Source organism: Oryzias latipes, chromosome 20, assembly GCF_053564925.1.
Source record: "Oryzias latipes strain Hd-rR chromosome 20, Olatipes_Hd-rR_3.1".
Classification (NCBI taxonomy): Eukaryota; Metazoa; Chordata; class Actinopteri; order Beloniformes; family Adrianichthyidae; genus Oryzias; species Oryzias latipes.
The window spans coordinates 18,864,345-18,888,929 of NC_136256.1; the positions used below are offsets into that span (position 1 = coordinate 18,864,345).

At 40.4% G+C, this 24,585-nt stretch overlaps 1 protein-coding gene across 4 annotated transcripts in view; it reads left to right on the plus strand.

Annotated features, from left to right (window-relative positions):
• Positions 1 to 24,585, plus strand: part of cntnap2a (contactin associated protein 2a) — a 365,138-nt gene that overhangs the window by 326,871 nt on the left and 13,682 nt on the right. For 2 of the 4 annotated variants that reach the window (XM_020712697.2, XM_011488837.4), the window contains exons 20-24: positions 500 to 529; positions 2,497 to 2,733; positions 5,738 to 5,971; positions 7,226 to 7,359; positions 19,380 to 19,473. In XM_020712697.2, coding sequence (XP_020568356.1) covers positions 500 to 529; positions 2,497 to 2,733; positions 5,738 to 5,971; positions 7,226 to 7,359; positions 19,380 to 19,473 — 729 coding nt within the window. The remainder of the gene's footprint in view (positions 1 to 499; positions 530 to 2,496; positions 2,734 to 5,737; positions 5,972 to 7,225; positions 7,360 to 19,379; positions 19,474 to 24,585) is intronic. The other 2 variants (XM_020712695.3, XM_020712696.3) reach the window with 1 other exon arrangement.

Below are 24,585 nucleotides of genomic sequence, written 5' to 3' on the forward strand. Positions count from 1 at the left end.
AATGGAGCACATTTAACCCAGTATCAGATTTTTTTTCTATTGATGTTACACTTTAAAGGTGACAAGCAGGAAAAAAATTCACCAGTTTGACAAGAGCTAACTTTTGCTTTCTTTGATTTTTAACTGTGTATCATCTCCTTTACTACCTCTCAATCAATAGGCTCCTTGTCAAGTGTTTGATTGCTTTAGTGTTTACTTCAGGGTGGCTCATTTGCCCTAATTGCCTTGAATGTAAATGTTAAACCATCAGCCTGCCTTCATTTACTTCACACTCTTAACTTTCAGCGTCTTAGTTCACTTCAAACATGCACAAAGCCATAAATCTCACTACCATCTGTTCTTGGATTTCCCACCATCACGCCAATGGTTGTTTTAACTTTATTTTTATTAATTAGTTCATGTTTTGGTTTGCATGCTTTGTTCTCTTGTGATTCTGTTGTCTTTCTTTTGCATTCCGTGCTTGTTGCTCGTTTCTGCATGTCTGCGACTCGTGTTCCAGCGAAACCAGCATCGCTCACCTGCCAAGACAGTAGGTAACATTCAGTTGAAGGAAAAAAAGACGCTTTTTGTGTTCATAATCTATCAGAAATGCTTAAACACAAAGGAAAGTCACATTCTGGTCACAGTTTGAGGCTAAACTAAATAGCCGAAGATCAGTAAAAGAAATATATATAACGTATCCAACTTAAATGAATTACTTCAATTGGTAACAAGTAATTGAGTTAAATTCATTCAACCTATATATATATATATATATATATATATATATATATATCATCATATATATCATTTACTACCAAGGAGTTTCTATCTGTCTGATGAATTTAAATGCTGATTATTGTGCTGCAAACCATAATATCTCCACCTTTTGCCCTTTCCAGTTAGAAGAAGGTCAGCCAATTTTAATAGATCCTAGCTGCTGATGTTGTCAAAATGTCCTCAATTTTTTGTCTTCTGATCAGTTTGTTTTATATTCCCTTAGCTAATGCATTTCTTTTTATGTTTGTTTATGTGCTCTTGAGTCTGTATGCTACTGTTGTTTTTAATAATCTTCTTACAGGGAGCAACTTATGTAGTAACCTCACGAAAGCTCCAATTATCACAGAAAGCTTTAGAAACTGACCCGATATTACTATGAGCTTTGCAAGTGAAGAGATCATTAAACTACAATATTCATAATAGGGTATCATTAGTAGAACCATTGGCTCTGATTAAATATATTTAAATTTTCTACTAATTAATTTTTTTAATATATATTTTTCTGGATTTATCACACTTTTATGTTGTGCCCTGCTCCAATAATTTCCAGCAGGATGATCTATGCCTGTGATAAGGCAGTTCTTTCTCCAGTCACTCCTTGTCAAGCTTTATTACGGAACATTTATGAGCTGTGCAGAAGCGGTTTGCACCTGTGTGTCATTATGTGTTGGTGTCTACGTGCCTGCCTTGGTCTCTGCAGGCATTAAAGCCTGCTGTCCGTTTAATCAGAGACTGAATTAGTCCTGCGTAAACAGGTGGCAGAAACCTCCAGTCAATCAGTGGGACAAAATAGATTAATTAAGAGGTCTACTAAGAATCAATTTCTTTATGTGGCTGAAAAGCACATAAAGCAGGCGAAAGACCTCCTGCATCCTGATTTATGAATTACTATTTATGTGGAACCTTATTATGTTTGCAAAGGTGGTTTAGTCTTTTACTTACTTTTTAGTTGAAGCATAAGGATGTGCTACAATTTCCTTTCAGATTTGGTTAAGTGAAGAGCTCTGTGAACCACAGTAAGAGACCACAGAGGTTGTACCTTCCAAAATGTCCCCTGACGTCGGTTGATGATGTGAATTTTTGTACGCTGCAGCCTTATCTGTCCCCCATCAGGCCGATGTTAGGCGCCTTCAGATCCATAGCTGTAGGTGTATGTTTATGAGTGTGTTTATTGCTTTACTCATTCCAGTGCACATTCATCTACTCAACACCCTCCACCTTGTCCAAGTTAATGGGTAGTTAGACTGTAATGGTGCAAGACCAGAATGACAATGGAAGCACTTTGCAAAAATGGCTATCGACACCCCAAGGCTAACCATTAATGTGCATATTGACTGTTTTAAATCAGGTAGGATGTGTGTGGTACGTTTTAGATGTTTGTCCATAACATGTAGTTTACATGGATTCATGCACCCATTAGCATTTGTTTGCTTGTGAGATCTTCATTAAGGAACTGTGTTCATTAGGCTGCTCTAATTAGCAAAGAAGTCAAACATCTTGAAGGTTGTTTCAAGTGCGCTGCTGCAGTCGGAACGATTAGCACATCACTGGCTTCCTTTAGGCATCAGGATATTAACATTTCTGAAAAAGATTTAAAAAGAGGGTATTTTTGCATTCAGAATGGCTTCTTTGAGGCTGGCTCCTCTTTTTTTCCCATTCCACTTGTCTCTTCCTGCAGTTGTTCTTTATGAAATACTATATGTTAGCTCTTTATTGTCTGAATCACCTACTCCTTAGGTGCTGCAGGGGGACAAAGAGGGTTCCTGGGTTGTATCAGAGCCCTCCGAATGAACGGCATTACTCTCGACTTGGAGGAAAGGGCCAAGGTTACGCCCGGGGTCGAGCCTGGTTGTCAAGGCCACTGTACCAGCTTTGGGATGTATTGCCGGAATGGAGGAAAATGCATGGAGAGGTATAACGGCTATTTGTGCGACTGCACTGCAACTGCCTACGACGGCCCATTCTGCACAAGAGGTAAGAGGTGTTTAAAAATAATTTTCAGTGAAAAACAAAGGCTACACTTCCAGGATTATAAACACCTCTCTATATTGTGTGTTGATGCCATTTACGATGACAGTCTTTAACCCAACCTTCCAATGAAAGTCACAAACCATTGAGAAAGATTTTTACCACCCTGTTTGTGAGTGATTTTATTATTCGGAGTCTCAATAGGCAATGCCTTATTCCAACAGCACAGTAATACTGCTGGAACATTTGTGCCTCAACAGGCGTCATTGCCAAACAGGCCACTGTGACTTTTATGCTGTGCTTTGCGATTGCCTGGAGTCGTCATTTCAAACTGTTTGGGTTCACGATAAAAGACACCAAACGAGTGGTGTTGTGCTTAACCACCAATTCTTCCTGAACAAAGGCAGCTCTTGCTGAATACTGATACAGTGAGAAAAGCACAACTGAGGGTTCAAACAAAAGAAAAAAATAAAGTGAAAGTGACTCCAGCTAGAAGTTAACAGCTTTTTGAAAATCACTGACAAGGATTGTTGCTGCAGTTCTGTTTGTGCACTATTGCATATTGCTAAAATATGATGTTTGTTTCACTGGGTTTCATTATAAACCCTATTAAAGTTTGACTTCCCAGAACAAGTTTTCATAAAATACTCCAGGGGGAAAAAGCAGCAACACTGTCAGAGGCGTTCTGCTTGCTCCCAGTCAGAGCTGATCTGCGACACGTGAATTAATTTGTTTCCTAAAGTTGAATGGTGTTTTTCCCTGGTGCTCTTGGCAGGAGGGTGACAAGATGACAGAACAGCAGAGTGTGTATCTTTGTGTAAAAGCTTGTGTGTGCCTGTTTGCATCTGAGAGTGGAAATGTGGGTTGATGTGCTGGTGTAAGACATAAAAAGACCTCCTAGAAATCCTGTCACAACCAATCAGGCATTTCCGGATTTGAAGAACAAAGATTAGCCTATACTGTGTGATGAGCGCAGATTTTATTCATGTGTGCATCCCAGAAACGGTGGAAGGGGGAGAGCACACCCTTGTGTCTGATTGTTTTTTTGTGTATGCCATGTGACTTTCCTTTTCATTGTTTGTCCCTCCTTTGATTTTTTTCATCATCCTCTTCTATCCGCACACTTGCATTCTTTTGTTGCGCCTCCCTCCTGGCAATTGCTTTGTCTTTTCCCCTCCTTTAAATTTTTTTTTTTTTTTCTCTTACGCATATGTGGGTTTTTTTTGCACTTTTTCGTTTTTTTCTCCTCTTCCAGATCTGTCCCCCTTCTCAATCCATAATCCACCCCTCTTTCCTCATCCTCCCTGCAAGTGAAAAATGCATGAAGTTTGCCGTAACTGCATAGTGCATTTCCATTGTATCTATATTTACACTCTGCTCATGGGAGCCTGCAGTGCTTTTATTATACTCTCATTTTGTTTGCCTATCTGCCCTTCAGAGGTCACATGGCGGCAGTGCACATGTGAACACATGCAAAAGAATATATATATATATATATATATATATGTATTACTTGTGCAGTCAGGAGGAAATCATAGAGTAAAATAAACATAAATGTGAATGAAGAGCTGCAGTTTTCCTTTTGATACTTCTGGAAAACTGCTTTACCACTAAAGTTGTAGGGTCTCTTTCTATTGAACAGGGCAGAGGCAGATACTCAAACCTCACAGTTCTGAATAAAAAGTTTTCGATAGTTTTTTTTTTTCCAAAACACCTCAACTTTTTATTTGGAAATTAAGGAAAAGCTCATTTTCGCACAACTTTATCTTTGAAGTTACAGCAAGCCAAATATCAAAGTACCGTCTACCTGCATGGGTATGTTGGCAAGAATTGATTAAACAGACTCCGGGGCCACATATGGCTCTTTTATCCGTTCATTGTGAATGTCTGGTCTAAGACATATAAAAAAATGTTTTAAATGATAAAAGGTAACAATTTTTCGACAACAAGGTGCATCAGGCAAAACAAAACAGTGAGATAAGTCAAACTTTATTAAACTCATTCACAAACAGTGAGGCTCCTGACTACAGTACCCATAATGCACCAACAAGCCATGAAGTGGTGTGGCTTTGTAAGTTACCAAAGTCAGACTAAAACATTTAAACAGACTTTTGAGCTCTGTGTACCACAGAAAATCGAATGGAGATCAGTAAGCACAACCAGAATTCATACATAAAGGATGCCTGATTATAAGGCAAAAAAAAAAAATTCCTTTTTCTTTTTTAAATATAATACTTTGTTAGATTTTGTTTTTTGCACTGTAATGGTGACTGCTCCATTCAATAGATGTGAATGGCTCTTTAAGTGTTGAAGGTTGCAGACTTCTGAGTTAAACTATAAAAGACACAACAGTTGGAATATTTGCAGTTAAAAATCACTAATTATTAAGTCCTTCCACTGCAAGCTTATCAAACATCCGGAAATTAACCCAAAAAAAAAACACTAACCCCATTGTTTCCACATTCCGAAACCATTTTCTTTATTTCATGCATGTTATTCCTTCATCTCCTCTATAACTGACATGCATAGTCTGTAAATACATACACACTCACACATAAACAAGGAGCATAACAAAGGTTGGTTGTAGGGGGAAAAAAAGCTTATATCTTCTCAAGATTTGATTATGAGAATCAATAAGCCCCCTGGAAAGATTGAAATATGCTATTAAGATTCTTAATATACTGGTAAATGGTGTATTGTTTGGCTTCAGATGCTGAAGAACAGCAATTTAACACCTACTTTAGTACACTTTCTGAACGCAGTCACATCTGTGTGTGTGCTTCTCTCCTCCCGGTCATATTTTATGCTTACCCATTTGTGACTCTGCATGTGTGGGGTTGGAAGTGGCTCCCTGCAGCTTGCTTATGATTCAAGGTGCCTTTCCTTCTTCCTTGAATTCCCTCCTTGCTGGTTTTTATAGGTGCAGACCCAGGTGCAGTGGTGTGCTTTGAATGTTTTCCGCTCATTCCTTTCTGTTATTTAGATTTGTTTGCTTTGTTGTTTCACCCAGACATCGGGGGGTTCTTTGAGGCTGGAACACTTGTGAAGTACAACTTCCTGCCTGAAGTGGTTGCAGGGGCCAGTAAGGATTCAAAGGCTCTAACAAAGCAGTTAACGCCACATGAGGTCGATCTCACCAAGGAGGAACTGGCATTCAGTTTTAGTACATCCAGCGCCCCGGCTGTCCTCGTGTACATCAGCTCAAAGACGCAGGATTACATGGCTGTGGTGCTGAAGCAGAACGGTAAGAGCTGCACAGGTATGTCAATACTCGTGTATATTTCTAAAATATTACTGAATAGCTGCACTGAAAGCCTGAAGAAAATACTTATTTCACAAAGTTTTGATGGCAATATTAACCCTTTTACTTCAGAGCTTCAGCGACCAGCAAAAACCAGGTTATGTTTGAGGCTTAGGAAGCGGATAACCTCAGCTTTCTGTTCCAAAAATGGAGGTATGTTTCAGGGTATGTCAAGTTGCCATAGCAACTCATTCTCTAAACATAACCTGGTCTGGAGCAGGTTTAGTTGAAGGTTAGTTGGTTTCAGAGAGGTGAAGGAGTCCATTTGAAGATGACTTCTTGAATGAAAAACCTCTGATACTTTTTCCACCGTGAGAGGGTGATAAGACCACGTATCGATGTTGTAAAGATAAACTTTTGACATTGATCTAACTTAATAATTTACTTCAGTTAACTGTAACTGTGGTCCTGCTGTTAGATTGGCAGTGCAAGGAATTGTGGGATATCATTCCCTTTGCCTGTCTGGACGGATTTGGGTTTAAGTGTGGGTTTTTGACCAAATGTGTTTAGTTGTAGCTGTTTTTCTGTGTATTGCCTAGTTATTTGTCCTGTTATGTTTAATTCTTTCTGCACCATGAGTGAGAGGGAGGAAGAAGATGATGAGATTATTAAGCACCACTAGTGCTTAAACATGTTGCAAGAACTGAAGTTAAGTCAGATTCATGATATTGTTACCAATTGAAGTTATTCATTCAAGTTTGATACGTTTTATATATAAACATATATATATGTATAAATATGCGTCACAATGAAAATAGAAATGAGATAGAACCTCATGCATTTACTTTGTACGTTTTTTTTCTCCAAGAAGAAACTCTTTCTTTTGATGATGCAGCCGTGCTACTTTTTTGATGGACGTATAATCTTCATATGGCGTCATTAAAATCTCCCACTCCGTCTCACTGGAGTATAGCGCTCTCTTTTTTTCTCTACGTGTTTCATGGTGACTCCAGAAATCGGCGATCCATTGATCATGCCTTTATGTATTTTCTGTGCATGCGCATTAACCCAGGGTTACCAAGTCGAGCGTAATTACGCCAACTCATATCCGGTCTTTTACCCAGAGTAAGCAAGTTTAGGCGGATTTCAGCCAGAGTTCAGGGTTAAAGTCAGGATGGTTTAAACATTCCTTCTGGAATACCCCCCTGGTGTTAAAGGGTTAAAACTTGACCAAGAAAAATAATTTTGCGTCTTCAGGTTCACTGCAGGTGCGTTACAGCCTCGGAGGTCTAAAAGAGCCGTTTTCGATAGAGGTGGATCAGCGTAACCTGGCCAACGGACAGCCGCACAGCCTCAACATGTCCCGCCACAACCGCAGCATCAGCATTCAGGTACAGCCCAAACACACTCACAGAGACAAATAACCTCTCCTGCACATATGTTGGTGAAGGATCTCTTTCCTCCAGGTGAAGTCTTATAGTTGAGTCTTAGTGCCTGGTCTTAAAGTCTTCTTTCTTGAAAACAAACTCTTTTTCCTTCTTGCTTTTGCCATTCATCCAAGAGCGTTCATCAGTCTGAGAGATGCAGAATTCATTATTTTCATTCAATAGTCAAAGTACTGTCAGATTCTTGACAGAGCAGACAGAGGGTTGGAAAGAGGAATCAGCGAAACAATACAAGTACATGCTGAAAACTGCTTACGAGGCTGACCTGTCATTAGTTCCAAAGACAGCCAAAACTCCAGTACGACCACATCCAGTAACTCAATGGGGGATTACAAGAGGAGGGGCATTTCACTCTTTCTCTTCTTTATGTCCCTTTAATGAGCCAACCATTTGCAGGTATGTGGGAGGTTACAAGTGTGGACTGAATCCTGACCCACTCAGACTGATAAGCAACTTGGATGAGCTGCAAAAGGTTTCAAGGAAGAAGATCTTAAGTGACAGTGCTATGACTCAACTTCAAGTCTCTTGTAAAGAGTTCAAGCTTTTAGTCCATGTTCAGAGCAAGACTAAAAGTTTCCATTTAGGATCATACTCTGGATTGTCATCTGGCAGCATGTACACAAACACACCTGTGCAGTCTGCACAACCTCCCAGCCTGAGCCAGTGTTACTCTGAGGATTTTCAATCCATCAGAGTGTCCTCTTCTGTCCTTTGCAGTGATGAAGCTGCTTGTCTCTTTACACTGTTAATCTACTTCCACCAGAAAGCCTAAGTATAGTAACGGAGAATTCATCGATCTGTGTGTTTGCTGACTGCGTGCTGCTGTGTCATTGAAAGATAATTTATTTGTGCTTACATGCAGATATTGAAACGCTTGTGTGGTCATAACTTAGAAGGGACTTGCTGTAACTTGAGTTTGTATGAGATGCAGTTGTGGATATAAATGATCCAGTTGGTGTGTGAGCTTTTTTTTGCTCTTGGCTTTTGTGCAGTTTAACAGCCTCGTGGAGATCGATACGAGATTGCAGCAGTCAGCAGCTGTCGAGGGTGGAGAGGAGATTTAGCCAAACTAAATTTGCAGGGTTTTCAATAAATTTGCCAACGTTTCACAGAGAGCAAACCAAAAGTAGGCCATTTAAACAAATAGCATCCCATTGCTTTAAAATTTAAATGAGAAAATATCACCCTTTTACTTTTTGAGCAAAATATATAAAACATTCACATTCTTCTTTTTCTTGATTTACTCGTATATCGCTCCTCCTTCAATGTATTTTCCATCTAATTGTCCAGATCAGCTCTTTCTACTCAGTAACAAACTCTATTACAACCAGAGAAGTAACGCGTTTCTTCAGTGACTTTTTGTTAAAATTCTTCTCCTTGGAATAGTTTTAAAGTACCATGCTTTTTACTTTTACTTGAGTAGATTAAAAATGAAAAACTAGTACTGTGACTCAATTTTTCTATTATTACATTAAAAGGAAAAAACAGTTCACTTTAGAGATGCATGATAATGGGGGAAACAAGTTAATATAAATCTGTTGTCAATGTAAATCCTGCCAACATAGTTGACTACACAACTATAATAAATGCACTAATCAAATACTGCACTGTTGTATACTGGCATACTGGTAAAGAAGCAGTTCTACATGGCAATGTTACAAGTAATACTTTTATTTAGCACTTAAAATTGATCATAAATGAAAGAAAAGATTTTAAAGCAAATCTTAAGTGAAAAACATTTTGTTTAGATATTATATACCGGTAGTGATTATTGCTCCTATTCTTCATAAATATTGGCATTTTGGATTGATATATTGTGCATTACAAATGTATTCTAGACATCAGTAAAAAAGGCCTTGTGGTTATTTCTACTTCAAAGCTGCAGGTTAATTTTTTCTGAAATGTTCTAATAAGGGCATGGGATGGTCAAAAGACATAAAAAAGTTTCACTCATCCAGATGCGCAAAAACTGATTGGACTTTGACTTGAAATAAATGTTTAAATATCCATTATTGTAATTGGCATTCCTAACCAGAGAATTTGTTATCAGGCTTAGGCATTTTGCAAATTAATACAGTAAGATGAGATGAAGTGATGATGGGTTTTAGTGCTGAAATCTAAAAACTAAATGGATAATGTCCCCCACGCATGCTTGTAAAATATTCATCGAATGATTTGGTTGTAGGTATGACTGATCATTGCAATACTCTAACAGACAAACAAAATTTGTGAACAAGAGAAAAATGACTCAACAGGGTGACAGCAAATGTTTCTTTAGTTGTCTTTTCAAAAACAAAAGCTAACAAAAGATTCTGCTTTGAGAGATAATCCAGAAAAATATTAATAATCAATATTTAAGGTTCTTGCAACGGCGTGATTCTGACCCAAGTGTTTAAATTTTTTTAATTCTTTCTAAGTCTCATTTGCAATTTTGGATGTTCGTCTTGGAGCAAAGGCTGCCTCTCCCCCTCAAATTGTTTTAGTGTGGATAATGACATCAACGAAAGAATTTCAGACAGCATGTTTGTAATGTCAGTTGTTGCTCTGGGCATCTCTTGCATATTTTGCATGCGGTCACATGCCTGGCACAGATGCCATCTTCCCCCTGAGCGGATTACAGTTTGAACAAACCAACAAGGGTTCTTTTAGCATATGGAAAATCATTCGCAAGGATGAACCAGGCACAGAAATACCCAACATTCATTCTGGGATGTTTTGGTTGAATTCTTTTAATATGCTTATCATGTAAAGATAATAAAGATATCGTACTATAATCTTTGTACTGTCAGTTCAGCAGTAAGGTTAAGATTAAATAAATAGAGCTCAAAATAGACCTCCAGTTTTGGAAAAAAGTATTTCTTGTTGAACATTGCTTTTAAAGGATATGAATCTATTGACTATAACTTTAAATATAATCATGCAGCTCTGCTGTTGAAGTGGGACGTTAAGTTTTTCATTACTTTGGAAACAATACAAGTCAATCTCTGCTTTGCAATTTAATAAGAATATTTAATACAACAAATCACAGCACTCCTGCAAAGGTGCAATCCTTATACACTCAGTTCCACAACAGTGATTCCTTAGATTTCTCTTTCACACACACGGCGCATGTGGTAGCTTCCCCAACAATGCTCCTATTTATCCTGGAATCTCATTAGAAGCACTCTCACTCTGCAGAGAAAAATTCAGACAGCAAGAAAATTAAACCGAAGCAATCAATAAAAAAACATACTTATTTTCTGAGCAAATAACACCTGTCAGTTGCTGATAAATCCACTGGGTGCACTTGGAAATAACACAACCCCTGTTATTGCCACCAAAAGTGATTAAAGTAACTGTGGGATTCTTTGTTCATCCCTTGTACACAAACGCACACCACAAATCTGCCACTCCTCTCACATTAAAACCTTTGATGTTCATTTTTTTAACGGTATTTCATCAAGTGTGCATTCACAGTTTCGGAATTGAGCTGTAGTCTAAATAATAATCATCTAAGGAGTTCATCATAGATTTAACAGTCAAACATGGAACGATGTGGAGACTAACAATAGTGGCCATAATGCACCCAGTTGGTTGTCAGAAATAAGCTAATTAGCCCAGGGAGGTGCAGAGGAAAGATAAAGAGATAATTATAAATAGCGCAAGAAAAGTAGAGCCGGAAGGTTTGCTAAGAAGAGATTATTTATATGAGAGAAACTTTTTTATGTTTCCTCACCACCTTAGGGCGCCTGTCAACCATGAGCATCAACACACAAACAAACAAACTCAGAGGTTTCTGCATCTTTGGGTTTGATTTACAGAGACGTTACACGATTAACATGATCTGCATTAATACCAAAGCACCGAGCACCATTTTAATCTGTGATGCACTCAAGCTTTGGGTTTTATGTTTTATGAAGGAGCCCTCTTTCCTTCAGGGTTGATTCCACATAATCTGCCAGCGCAGACTTGAGCGACATGATTAATGCTCATCCTCTCCATTTTCTCAAGTTAAATCAACCTTTGAAACACAAAGATAACATGTTATCCATTCGTCCTTTTTCCTGCTTCATCCCGCTCAGGGTCACCAGGAACTGCACCTTATCTCAGGTCTCATCCAGCAAAGAGGCCGGGATGGATTAGCAGTCACTCATGGGGTCACAAACGGACAAACAGCCTTGTATTGGACTGCCTTATACATATTATCCTACAAGTCACTGTTTATTTAACATATCCATCATTTTGAATGCTGGAGAAAGCAAGAGAAAAACCTCTGCAGACACACAGAGTGCATGAAAAATGACCAAGGTTTCAAAAAACACTCATATTTTTTGTGTTGAAACGGACTTCTATAATTTCTATTTAAAGTCACTGCGAGAAAGAGAAACACTGTAAAAGGACAACCATCCATCCAGCCATTAGACTCCACTTGAATGAGATTCAGGCAGAATGTCAGCAAGGACACCCAGACCTCCCAGCTCCCAGCCAGCAATTCCATCTCTTTTTGGAAGACACATTCCCAGGCACAGCTGAGAGATAATCTCTCCAGCGTGTCCTTGCTCTGCCGCAGGGTCTTCCTCCCGTTTGGACGCGTCTGTAACGCCTCATTAGAAAGGTGTCCAGGCGACATTCTGTCCACGCCACCTTAAACGGCTTCTCTAGATTTGAAGGAGCAGCAGCTCTACTCTGAGTTCCTGCGGGAGGGATGAGCTTCAAACCTTATCTGAGGGAGACCCCAGCCTCCATGTGAAGGAATCTCATTTCCGCTGCTTGTATCTGTGATTTTATCTGTTTCCTCTCAACCCATTGGGAGAAGAGGCAGTCCAGCATAGAAATATATGAGACAGAGTTAAAGCAGATACATTTATACAGCCTGCTGTATTTATGACAAAATTAAATGAGACTTCCCATAACCCGATTTCAAAATGGCGAGCGTGTGAAAGCACAGCAGCTGCTAGGTTTGTGCATGAAATCTGTCACACGGCGGGTTTTAATAAAGGGTGGGTTCCCGATTGGTTTGTAAATAAATACTCAGGACATTTCAGCCATCGTTACCAGCTTAGCTCTTAGTCACAACTGCTCTTACAGGTGGATACTGGCTGTCTGTGGCCAAAAAACGTTCAAACCTGTACAAGGCATGTGGCCTGCAGGAAATATCAAAGTTGTAGATCGACCTTCAAGTTAAAATGTTCATGCTCACATTTTTTGATGGGCATGCTACGATCGTAGCAAACACTGAAATTTGTATTTTTATAATTTTTTTACTTTATTGCAAGTGCATTTAGTTGCATGCTCCTTGCCCACCCCTTGCAGGCTTTTTGCGTAAAGTTAGAATTTAGGGAATCAGACAATTATAGCATAAATTGGAAGTCTTACAGGTGTCCTACAGGCACTTACATATCATCTGCACACTCCGTGCGTACAGCATTTGCACGCACCTTTTGCCTTAGTCACATGCACACGTGAAGAGTTGTTCGGGCCAGTGGAGGGTTGTGGAAGGGAGGGGCTGCACAGTCAGAGGAGAGTAGGTGCAGTTTCCTTGAGGCTCGTTCGGCCACCTCAAGGGACGTCATGAAAACGGAGCGTACCATTATGTGTGTGTGTATTTGTGTGTGGGAAATTTTTGTAAAAATAATGTAAGTAACACACTCTTATGACGTACCGATAATGCTGTTGCACGTTCCCCTTTACCCAGCACTCCTGTAAGGTGTGTGCACTGGCCCTTTACAGGCTGTGCACGTGATTTGTAGGGTGCCAATAGGATGACCTCACAAACTATACTAATTGTCTGATTTTCTTATTTCTAACAGCCAGACTGCACACAAAAAGCATGCAAGGAGCACAAACCGGCATACTTCCCTGTAACCCTTGTGCTATTCTAGGCACTTTAACATTGGGAGTTGGGTCATCTAGACCCACTAGGCAGTGCTCTGAACCTTTTTTCTTCAATGATTTGTGAACCTCACTGGTGTCCATGGATTACATAAAATCTTTCCACCTTTATCCACTTTTGTCATGGTAGGGAGAACACGTCAATGCAAGGGTGGGGTCATCTAAGATAGCACAAGGGTTAAGTGTTCTGTAACTTACAGTACAAAAATGTGCATGAATATTTTCGCCATACAGTCTCACCAAGCGGTCTGCGACCTTGATATTTCCGGCTAGTCATCTGCGTGACCTATGCAGGTTTACCCCATATTTTTACCCGCAGACAGCCCATATCCACCCAGTTGTGACTAAGGCATTACTAAAGAGTGTGCTTACTGTATGATAGCACCACTTACGTTCTCCTTACAATAACTTCACGATGCACTTACTTGCACGACATAGTACATTCCATTTTCATGACATCCCTTTGGGTTGTCGTACGAGCGTCAAGGGAACTGCTAGGCACACCTGAGCTCCTCTTAAGATCTGCCCGCCCCCTCTCTACAACCCTTTAAGGGTCCGGACAACCCAAATACCTGCAGCACAACCCCTCACACGGGTGTGGCTAAGGCATTAGTGACTTTGTCTGTGACTTTTTAAATACTTTAGCGGCTTGATAAAAAGCCTTTGACGCCTACACGTCGAGGGAGTCCCCAACACTGCAGCTTAAGCGATTTGCCTCGGGGCAAATCTTGTTCTGCGTCCACGCCTGGCAGCTGGCACAGAGGAGAAGGAGCCGGGGCATGTCTGACCTATTTTCCATCTGCGATAGAGATGTCAGTCAAAAACTAAACGGGCAGTCAAATGTCCTGTCTAAAGAAATAACAAGTGTGAATAGTATCAGTCAAGCAGACACAACAAGTCAGTGGAAGAGGTGACAGCATGACAAAAGGACACGAGGAAGCAGTTACAACTCCGAACGTCTGGGGGGTATTCCAGAAAACAAGGTTATGCTAGCTCCCACGGTAAGTTTGAGGCTAAGGAAGTTGATAACCTCAGCTTTCGGTTCCAGAAATGGAGGTATGTTTCAGAGTAGGTCAAGTTGCCATGGCAACTCATGCTCTGAACATAACCTGGTCTGGAGCAGGTTTAGTTGAAGGTTACTTTGTTTACAGAGAGGTGAAGCAGCATGCCATGTCCATTTGAAGATGATTTAGTGACTGAAATAGCTCAGATACTTTTTCCACATTGAGAGGGTAATAAGACCATGTATGGATATTGGAAAAGACTATAGAGATTATATAGCACCCCTACAGTAAAAACGCATATTGACAAAGTTGGAAAATTCCTAAATTAATCAAAGCACTGAGCACACACTCTTTTGTTCTTTTTATTGTTATAAAAATGAGGATCTGCCGGCTCAAACTTAGACATATGCGAGTTCAAGAATTTTAATTCATGACGATGGAAAAAAGATTACTTGAATTGGAGAAATATGACATTTAGTTAAATAAATATGTAAATTTGAGTTGTATTAACAACTATTGATTTTTATAGATGTCAGAAATTAGGCTGAATAAATTTAACTCAATTACTTGTTAACAATAGAAGTTATTCATTTAAGTTGGCAAAATTGGATAAGTTATAAATATATATATATATATATATATATATATATATATATATATATATATATATATATATATATATATATACATATCCGTCACATGAAAATGGAAATAAGATCAGAAACTCGTGCGTTTACTTATTAACCCAGGTTAATAAGTAAACGCACGACTTTCTGACATTAACCCAGGTTTACCAAGTCGAGCGTAATTACGCCAACTCATATCCGGTCTTTTGGAACCGACATACCCCGAGTAAGCAAGTTCAGGCGGATTTCAGGCAGAGTTCAGGGTTAAAGTCAGGCTAGTTTAAACATGCTTCATGGAATACCCCCCTGATCTGTGACGGCTCTTCCGAAAACACTCCGATAGTAAGTTTATAATACTAAAAAATAATTCACTAATAATTTTGCAAAAAATTGGGATGTTTTTGCTTTAAAATAATGCTTCAGTTGTGCTTTTTACCCTGGAATCCTACCTAAAGTTAATATTTTTTTAAACTTTTCTGAAAGATCCACTTCAATCATCTTTTGATCCACTGTAAAAGCGTTCCCATTGGTCTTTTAACTGTCCTGTTTAGAATGATTTGAATAAATAAATACTAAGAATTCCAATTTTAGGCTTCATTTCCTTTACATATGTCCCTTCATCATGAGAAAAATACCACAAGAAAATGTTAAAAACACCAACATGTCAGAGGGGGGCTTTGATGAATTAAGTGCAGATTTTGAAGAAGTTCTGATTGTAAATTATAATTATTATTTTTTTCTACATGGAAGAGAAAGAATGATAGTTGGACCCTGATGCTTTTATGTTGGCTGACACAAAAAGAACTAGAGGTAGATGTAATATGCCAGAGCTTTGCTGGAAGGCTTCCAAATGGATCACATTTAATTTCCTGAGTAAAATGAACAGGAAAGTGTTTACCTCAGGTTACAGAGGTCCTCATTCTTTGCAAATCTTTGCAGAATTTGTACAAACAGCCCTACAGTTAGATGATAAGAACTTCTGAGGAAGAACCAGGAGAAAGAAAATCCTGAAAATTAAAGTTATAAAATCCTCTTTGGTGTCTTTTGATCTTTAAGATCAACTCTTTGGCATGTGAGCACAAACACATGCAAGAATGCACACGTGTACGGTTCTAAGCGTGCTTAGTTTAAACAGAACCTGAGATCTTGCTATGCTACCTTGATATCAAAGGCACACCACAGTGAGATTAAAAAGATCTCACAGCCTATGAGATGAAAGTGAGGGTTCCCTTTAGGCGTCTGCTCTCCTCCGTCAGTGACTGCTCTAGTTAGTTCAGTGATATGAACTGTGATGAAGAGGAGGGGAAATCCTGCGGTGTACTTTACACAGATATAGCACCTTTACAAGGGCACCAAAAATAAATAAAGGAATCACTTTGCATACATTTATTCTGTGTTTGGTCTGTCATGGGAATTTAATGGAAAAACAGAGTCAGGGTCAGAATGGTTCTGATGAAGGAAGTATACATGAAGGCAGCAAACAGGCAGATGAAAGGAATTCAGAAAATGTTTGTGAGCAAAATAAACAGCTGAAGGCTAAGATTTGGCGGGGAAACAAAAAGCTAAAATGTAAAGACATGAAAGAGAAAGTGAACTTGGCGCTGGAAAAAAAAAAGTTACCATGAGGTAGACCAGAAAAACAGATGATGCAAAAAGATTCAGTTCCTGTTAAAAACAAAAGAATAACCTGCTCCACCTTTGGTGTGTTGCAGCTTAACGCCATCACCTCATAATCAAATCAGACCAAAACAACCTATGATGAAATCTTTAGCTGTGAAGCTTTAGACCCTCAAACTAAAGAAGAAATAAAGTCAAACTGACGTGATTTCATCATCATGTCTGCTGTTTCAGCCACAAACGTGAAGGATCCTGTCTGAGACTGTTCTACTGCCCCCTCCCACATTCACCCTCCATTCTTCATCAATCACAGTCAGCACAATTAGATTAAACTATTAAACTCATTTTTTGGATTCCTGAAGCTGCAAAGAATCATTGGATATTGTTTTGGTATTTTTTCCATTAAAGATTTTTCAGGTGATCCCTAAACTAAGTTAAATAATAAAAGCATTACAGGAAATGATTTTTATTGTGTTTTAGGATAAACCTTTTGAACGGTAGAAATCGGAGATATGGACTTGAATCCTTCCCACACTGTGACTTCAGACTTTACTACACTTTTAATGATGTTTAGTTCTTTTACTTCATGTAAATACATCACTGTTACATCTGACATGTAGCAGGATTTTTTTTTCTTACTTTAATTGTTTTCAGTAATCTATAGTATGTTTATCTGTGAAGATGCCTTTGACTGCCCTCTACTGGTTGTGAACTGTAAGAGCATCCCAGCCAAACAGTAACTAAATAAAATAAAATATGTATTTCCATTGGGTTCTGATTGTGAAACAAAAAAGGGAGCTGAAATGAACATTTGTGGCAGTACTGTACACATTCGTGTCAGTCTTGTCTCCAAATTGGAGTCAGAAGGAAAATGCATAAACTTGAATGTAAAATGAAAAAATCTGAACTGTTAACAAAAATACATAAATCCATACATTTTGTCAAAAGCATGAGCCAAGAAAGAGAAAGCGCGACACTTAGTCATGTAAAATAATTATTTATAATTAAATTTTGTTTAAATACGGATTATTCCCTGATAATCTTCCCTTATAGCTTCAAATAGTTTTGCTTTGAATGGATGTCAGTATTTTCATAGATAATTGACAGAATTTGGTCACATAAGGTTCAGATTTTGACACATCTAAACAGTTCTCCTTGCTCGATTAGCCAATATATCTCCTTTAATAAAAGCAAAGAACCATGAAAGGCGAACCCACTGGATTTGTCTCTGAGAGGAGACCTTTGGAAAAAGAAAAGTTAAAAAATACAATATAATTGAGTCTTCTGAGAACAAGAAAGATAACAAAATTTGGAGGAATTTTAATAGAGACTGTGACACATTAATAAAATCTCAGCCGAGACAGTTATTCAGCATAATGATGGAACAAGAACAGGAAAAAACGATGCAACTTTAGAGTCTGTCACCATCCGCTCATCTGACTTTGCCTGTTTTTTCTGTTTTTTTAGTTTCTACAAAAATCCATTTCTTCTTTTGAAAGAATGAAGCTCTTTTCTTCTTTTAGACACAGAAACTCATTTCTGAGGGGGAAATTATTACCACCAACAGCAGTGTCTGCAGCCTCTGAGCTAATTAGCAACTGCTCTGCAACAGCATTAATTATCCTGCAAGGATATTAAAGTCCCATCTCCCTTCCCTCCATCACCCTTTCTGTTCTCACGCCTCCACTGATGGCTGTCTACTCAAAAATGTTTACGGTTCAATAGTTTGAAGCTCTGTGAAACTTTGGAACTGTATTTGTTTATTAAAATGGGTTTTTTGCAGAATAAAAAGTCATTTTTTGCCAGTTTATCTGTCAGATTTTGACATAATCTTTCAAACCTTTATTATTTAGTCAAAAGGGAAACAAAGTTAAATGCATAAAATGCTAATTATATGGACTTTGTCAGCCTGTTTAACAAAAATGACGACTGAATTTTACAATTCCAGGTAGTATTTTAAGTTTTTTATGTACACCAAGCAGAGACTGTTAAACTTTAGAGACATTTTTGACAAATTGAAGTCTTTGTTGTGTGGGTTGTAAGTTTTTTCCACTTAAAACTCTGTCAGGTGAACTTGATTATATTCAATGTATTTCTTGTTCTTGTAGCCTCTTTCCTTCCGTTCTAAAAAGGTCTTGCATTTTGCCAGGCCACGGTTGTAAACAAGAATGTTGTTCCTAATCTGTCCTGCCTGGATAAATAAAGCATAAATAAGTAAACCTGTATAATGAGGGAGATTTTGCTGCACATGTTCACTGATGTGGACACAACCTTTCATTAGGATCCCCTTTGGATCACAAAGTGGGAAATTAAAGGCCTTGTTTTGTTATCTGACACATTATTTTATGCAAATTGGTTAATTTGCTGTCTATTTTCTAGCAGAATTATCACCAAAAATTCCCCAAACTAAAGAAATGTATTAAGAAGGGGGAAAATCTCTTCCTTTACTTTGTTTATTTTGTGTGTTTATGTGTTTTTACACTTCTTTTGTTGAAAAATACTCTGTATTTTTTCTATTTCTCATTTTTCCCCCCCTGGGATGGCCTAATCCCTGTTTCTATTGCCTTTCCCTGGAATTTTACATGAGAAAACCACACGGGGGAGCTGTTGAGCTACAACTAAATTTCTTTCTATAGGCTTTAAACAGCAATAAATTAGCATCTTAAAATCTTCGTACATTTGTCTTTATGTGGCGATGCAGGAATTAACTTTTCAAAATGCTGTGTGCTCAGGAGGATTAAAGTTCACATGTAGTAAAATGCACAATGTTTTATACAGCATAATAACAACAAAAAACCCTCATTACCTCACACTCTTGTGTTTTGCTCTTGTGTGTTTTTGCCTCCAGTTGGATCATTACCCTCCTGTCAGTTACACACTCCCAGATGCCTCAGACACACAGTTCAACCTGGTGAAGACTCTGTTCTTAGGCAAAGTCTTTGGTAAGTGCGTCACCTTATTTACCTTTTAAATATTGCTTTGAAGATTCTTTTTTTTCATTCACTTTGACATGTAGCCATTAATTTAAACATTTGATATGTTAGTTTAACAATTATTCCTAATTTTATTCATTACATCTCTCCACGATTTAAGGCAATGATGATTTTTATGATGAAAGTATTTGTGGAATTCTGTAAATAAAATTTAAAAAATGTGTTTAAAAAAAGAATTGAAAAAACAAGTACATTTATTGCAAATATAAATATATTTGTTTTTTCTGTTTTTTGTTTGTTTTACTTTTTGTTTTGTTTTTTAATAAAAAAATAGACTGTAATTTGTAGTATGTCCGCTAAGAGGCGCTAAAACGCTGCGAAAGGTTTTACAGAGATGGTTGATCTTTCAGAAATGATGATACAGACACGTAACATGTCATATTATTTCAGAAAGTAAATCATTTGAAATATGTTGGTTATTTAGTTTAATATTTTACATTTTTACAAGAAAAAAGAAAGTTTTTTGTCATAGTCTGATCACCAAAAGAGCCTGAAAAATGTTGCTGTATAATGTGTTTATTTTTGCTGTTGAAAACTGCAACAAAAGTACCTGTTATTGTTCATCTGCACGACTAGTAGTTACATCTTGTTTTTCAACACATTTATTATCTTTTATCTTCAGCTACTAAAAAAATTAGTAAGATTGAAGGAATGGTTGACTTCACTTATACCAGGCAGAACTTTTGAAAAGTGTACACTCAATCACAGGAAACGACCCTACAGATACACACTAAACCACATCGTGGAGAAGAGCAGGAGGAACAAACACTGACATTCACAACTCTCATCCGTTTCTGTGTTGGGAACACAAAGACAAGCCAGGCTGTCAGACAGCTTCTCTTTCTGGATTTGCTGGAGAAAGAGAGCCAGTGTTTACTGAAACACAAGCACACTCTGATCTGAGCGACGTCTCCTCTGTCTCCCACAGCCTCATTGTTGTGGGATGGGATTAGCTGGATTACATCACAAAGGAAGTCATCGAATAAGAAGATTTTGAACAGAGAAAAAAGCCGCTAAACATTTACCTGATTACACTAACTTCACATAGAGAACAAATATTCTTTCACGTTCATAAAAATCAGACTTTTACTTGATAAATGGTATTGATTAGCGATTTCTCTTAGGTTGCCAGAGTTGCATGGGTTTGCTGTTGGAAGGTACTATTCTGAAGTCGTATCGATCCAAAAGAGATGAGATGATTCAGCACTGGACTCTGCGGTTTTGACTGTAACTTTGTGCATCGTGTAACTGAATGCCGTGCAAATCAATGAAAGTGGATCCCTTCATTTGTGCTAAAATTAGCTGAGAAGTGTGTGCAATTCTTTTTTTTTTTTTGGTCTTTGTTGGGGGAAAAGAATTGTTGTCGCAAAATGCAAATCCAAAGAATATGAATTTGTTTTTCTTTAAATGCAAAAGTTGTAAGGAAAAAGATGGAATATGATGTAAACAGTCGTGACAAAGTGGCGTTTGTCTGCATGTGGGTGTGTTGAGTATTCTGTTTGATGTACAGCGAGTGCGCCTGGATCTCTGCATCCCAGTGGAACAGATAGAAGAGTCATACATCAGCCTGAGCAGCAGGCCCGCCCCCCCCCTTCCCCATTCTTAGTGCCATAAATCTGTGTGTGTATGTGCAAGTGTGCAAGCGCCTATCAAAGAGAATAGATTCAGAGCCATAGGCAGAGACAGAATGGTAGAAATAACACCACTGTGATTGCACTATTAGAGACGAATGATTGTAGCCCTGGGGGGGGGGGGGGGGGGGGGGGAATAAATGACATGAGTATCAGCAGCACAGTGAAACTTAAATATCCTTTCTATTTTTTTTAAATCTCCACAGTCTCCCTTTCCTTTTCTGTTTAACACTTGGTCAAAATGTGTTGAAACAATGATCCCTGCAGATGCAAGTTTGTTTTTTTACAGACTTTTCTTTTTTCCATATAGACCTTTTCCAAAATCATCCTATTTATCAATTTTTATCACATATTTCTATGTGTAGTACACCATTTGACTTTCTTTTGGATTTATTTACAATTACTTCAAAGAAATTTTTAGGGAGACATTTCAACATTTCAAAAACCCATGACTTAAACCTACAGATCCATGAATGTTCTCTTAAAATATTAGGAAAATATTTTTGTCATTGTGTTAACGTAAATATTGTCACTAAGGAAAAATACCACATCATTCACTTCTAACAATTTAAAAATAAAATGTATTTTTTAAATATCCAGTCTTCTAGGTTAATAGAAATAAATGAACAGCAATGGTCAAAAGAAAGATCTAAAAATTAAACAAAGCAAATTTGTTAAACTTTTTTAGTGCGGACCAATATACTGTAATAAGGCAAACGTCTGCAGAAAATATGGTGCAACGTTCTGTGCTGCTGATGAATATCAATGCAGAAATGTTGACTTTCTTCCGGGTTTGTGGCATTAAAAACCAACTTCATGTTTATGGAGTTTTTAACCAATATTTTAGTTTTTTCTTTTTTTTTTTTTTTTTTCTAACTTGTCCTGTCCAACAGCTAGGCAGACAGATGAGAGCTGAGGGCCTCTTGGGTTGGACATATTTTACTTTAACAAGAGGGGTTATTAATCTTCAGACAAACCAAAGGTATGTCTGAATAAACCCCTTTTGTAATTGAGGCCAAACTTTATTAATTTCAAACATGTCTGAAAATCTTTGGTGTTGGACCGGACGGAAAAGGAAAGAGGGGAAGAAGAAAGAGGGACGTTAGAGAGAGGGGGGGTAGGGGGTGATAATAGGAGGGGAAGGGGGATAAGACCATGAAGCAGCATAAAGCAACAAGTTTACTGGTTGTTAATCATTATGGTAAGGTTCAAATGTAAAAAAAAAACAAAAAAAAAAAAAAAAGGGCGGAGCCTGTCCACACACACACTCAAATGTTATAAACACACCTGTTAGTTGCAAAAATGTCCACCTGTCGACATGTACACAAAACAGATAGTGTTCACACGCATACTTATGCCTTAAAACCAACTAGTGTGAAATATTTCAGTCATTCAGTCTGTTGAGCTGACACCTGTGCTCAGGTGAGTGTTTATGTTCTTCTAAAATGGATGGTGGAACGTGAAAAGAAGGAGGGAGAGTGCCCAGCCATCCCCACCCCAAGACCCCCACCGCACCAGCAGCGGCAGCCGGATTCCCCCCAACACCACACGGGAACCGGCAGGGAACAACCGCCGCCCGGGCGACCAAGCCCGCCACCCAGGCCAGGGCCAGCAGGGCCGCCGCAAGGCCCCCAGAGCCAGAGAGCAGGGAGGCACGGAGGGAAAGAGGGCGCCGCCCCAGCCCAACCAGGAGAGCAGCCCCCCCGCCGCGCCGGGAGAACCCAACGCAGGGCCCCACCGGAGAAGGACGCCCACAGCCCCAGACGAGCACCCCACCACCACCCAGGAGTTCCGGGCATCCCCCCGCCCCAACCCCAGGTACGGGCCAGGACCCCCCAAGGGAGACCCACTCCGCACTCCAGGCAGCCATCCGCCCGGCCAACGGTTGGTCCAGGGAGGAGCGAGGCAGGGGCCCGCCGCCCCCGCCCAGGAGGGGGGAACCCCGGGGAAAAAAGAGGGCCCACAAGGGGTGTTGTAAATATGGCCCGACCAGGCTCGGCCACAGTTGGAAATTTGGCGGGGCCCAGCACTCAGGAGCAAGGACCAGAACCCACCCCCCAGGGACACGAACACCCCCGGCTCAGATGTAATGTGAACCCCCCCACCGCGCGGAGAGAGCACCGCCGGGCCCAGGAAGCCAGCACCCCGGGGACACAGCCGCCGTTGCAAAGGGGCCCGTACCCCCCACCAGGGAAGAGGCAGGGGACAGATGGTCCTAGGTCCCACCTTCCTTGCAAAATGTGTGTGCGTGTATGTGTGTTTGAGAGAGTGTGTGTGTGCATGTGTGTGTGTTTATGTTGGGATGTATATATTGAGGGGGGAGGGGTGTGTGTACTAAGGGGGGTGCGGTTAAAATTGGCGGGTAGGGCACTAAGGGGACGTCTCCTGATTACTCACAGTGACGTCCCCTCACCCTCCCCACCAAGGGGCCCTAAATGTCTAAGGTGCGGTTAAAATTGGCGGGTAGGGTGCTAGGAGGACATCCGCTGCTTGCTGGCAGTGATGTCCAAGCACCCCCCCTACCAAGGGCCCTACATGTCTAAGGTGCAAATAAAACCGAAAGAGGGGGGGCCCACTCCATACGGCAACCACAGGAGGGGGGTCACTGCCTAGTAAACCCCCCCCCCCAAGGCTCATCGCAGGCTAAGCCCCCCACCCCCTCACCCTATTATGAGGTTATATGAGGAAGGGGGTAAGTTGGGGACAGATGATAGACTGTCCCCCGGTGGTCAAACAGCCGTCCCCCGCCCCCCCCCCCCCCCCCCAGCAAGGGGGCCAGGCCCACCCAGCCCCGGGGCCCCACCCCCGGAGGCGCAGACACCCCAGGCCCAGCACCACCACCCCCACACAGAGAGAGGGGAGCCAGAAAGCGCCGGCCCCCCCCGGAGCAAGCCCAGGCCCCCACCCCCAAACGCCGGCCCTAGAAGAGCTCTGGTCAGGCCTCGACGGGACCGAGGCAGCCAACCGGCCGGGGAAACCGCCGATGGCCTCAGCGGAGACCCCGACCCGTCAACCCCCCCTGCCCCGTACCAATAGTGCCCCCCCCCCTCCCCCAGAATGCCCCCCCACAGGACAGGGCCGACAAGACCCCCACCCCACCCCACCCCCAGACCCCGCAGCCGAAGCGGATGACACCCAGAGCGACCGGGGGCCCCAAGAGGGTTGTCCCGTCCCGCCCCAGAGCCAGGGAAGGGCCGATCCCAGCCCCAGGTGTAGACGGGAAGCCCATCCAGCGCCGCTGGGCCCCCCCCCCCCGAGCAGCGCCCCCCGCCAACCCCCCCCAGCACAGGCAAAGGGACCACCCCCCCAAGCCAAGCCAGACCACCACCCCACCCCCCCCACCACGCACCCCCACACCCAAGCCCAGAGGACCACGCAGCGCCCCATAGTTTTTTCTTTTTGATGTTGGATGACATTAATTGAGAAAATG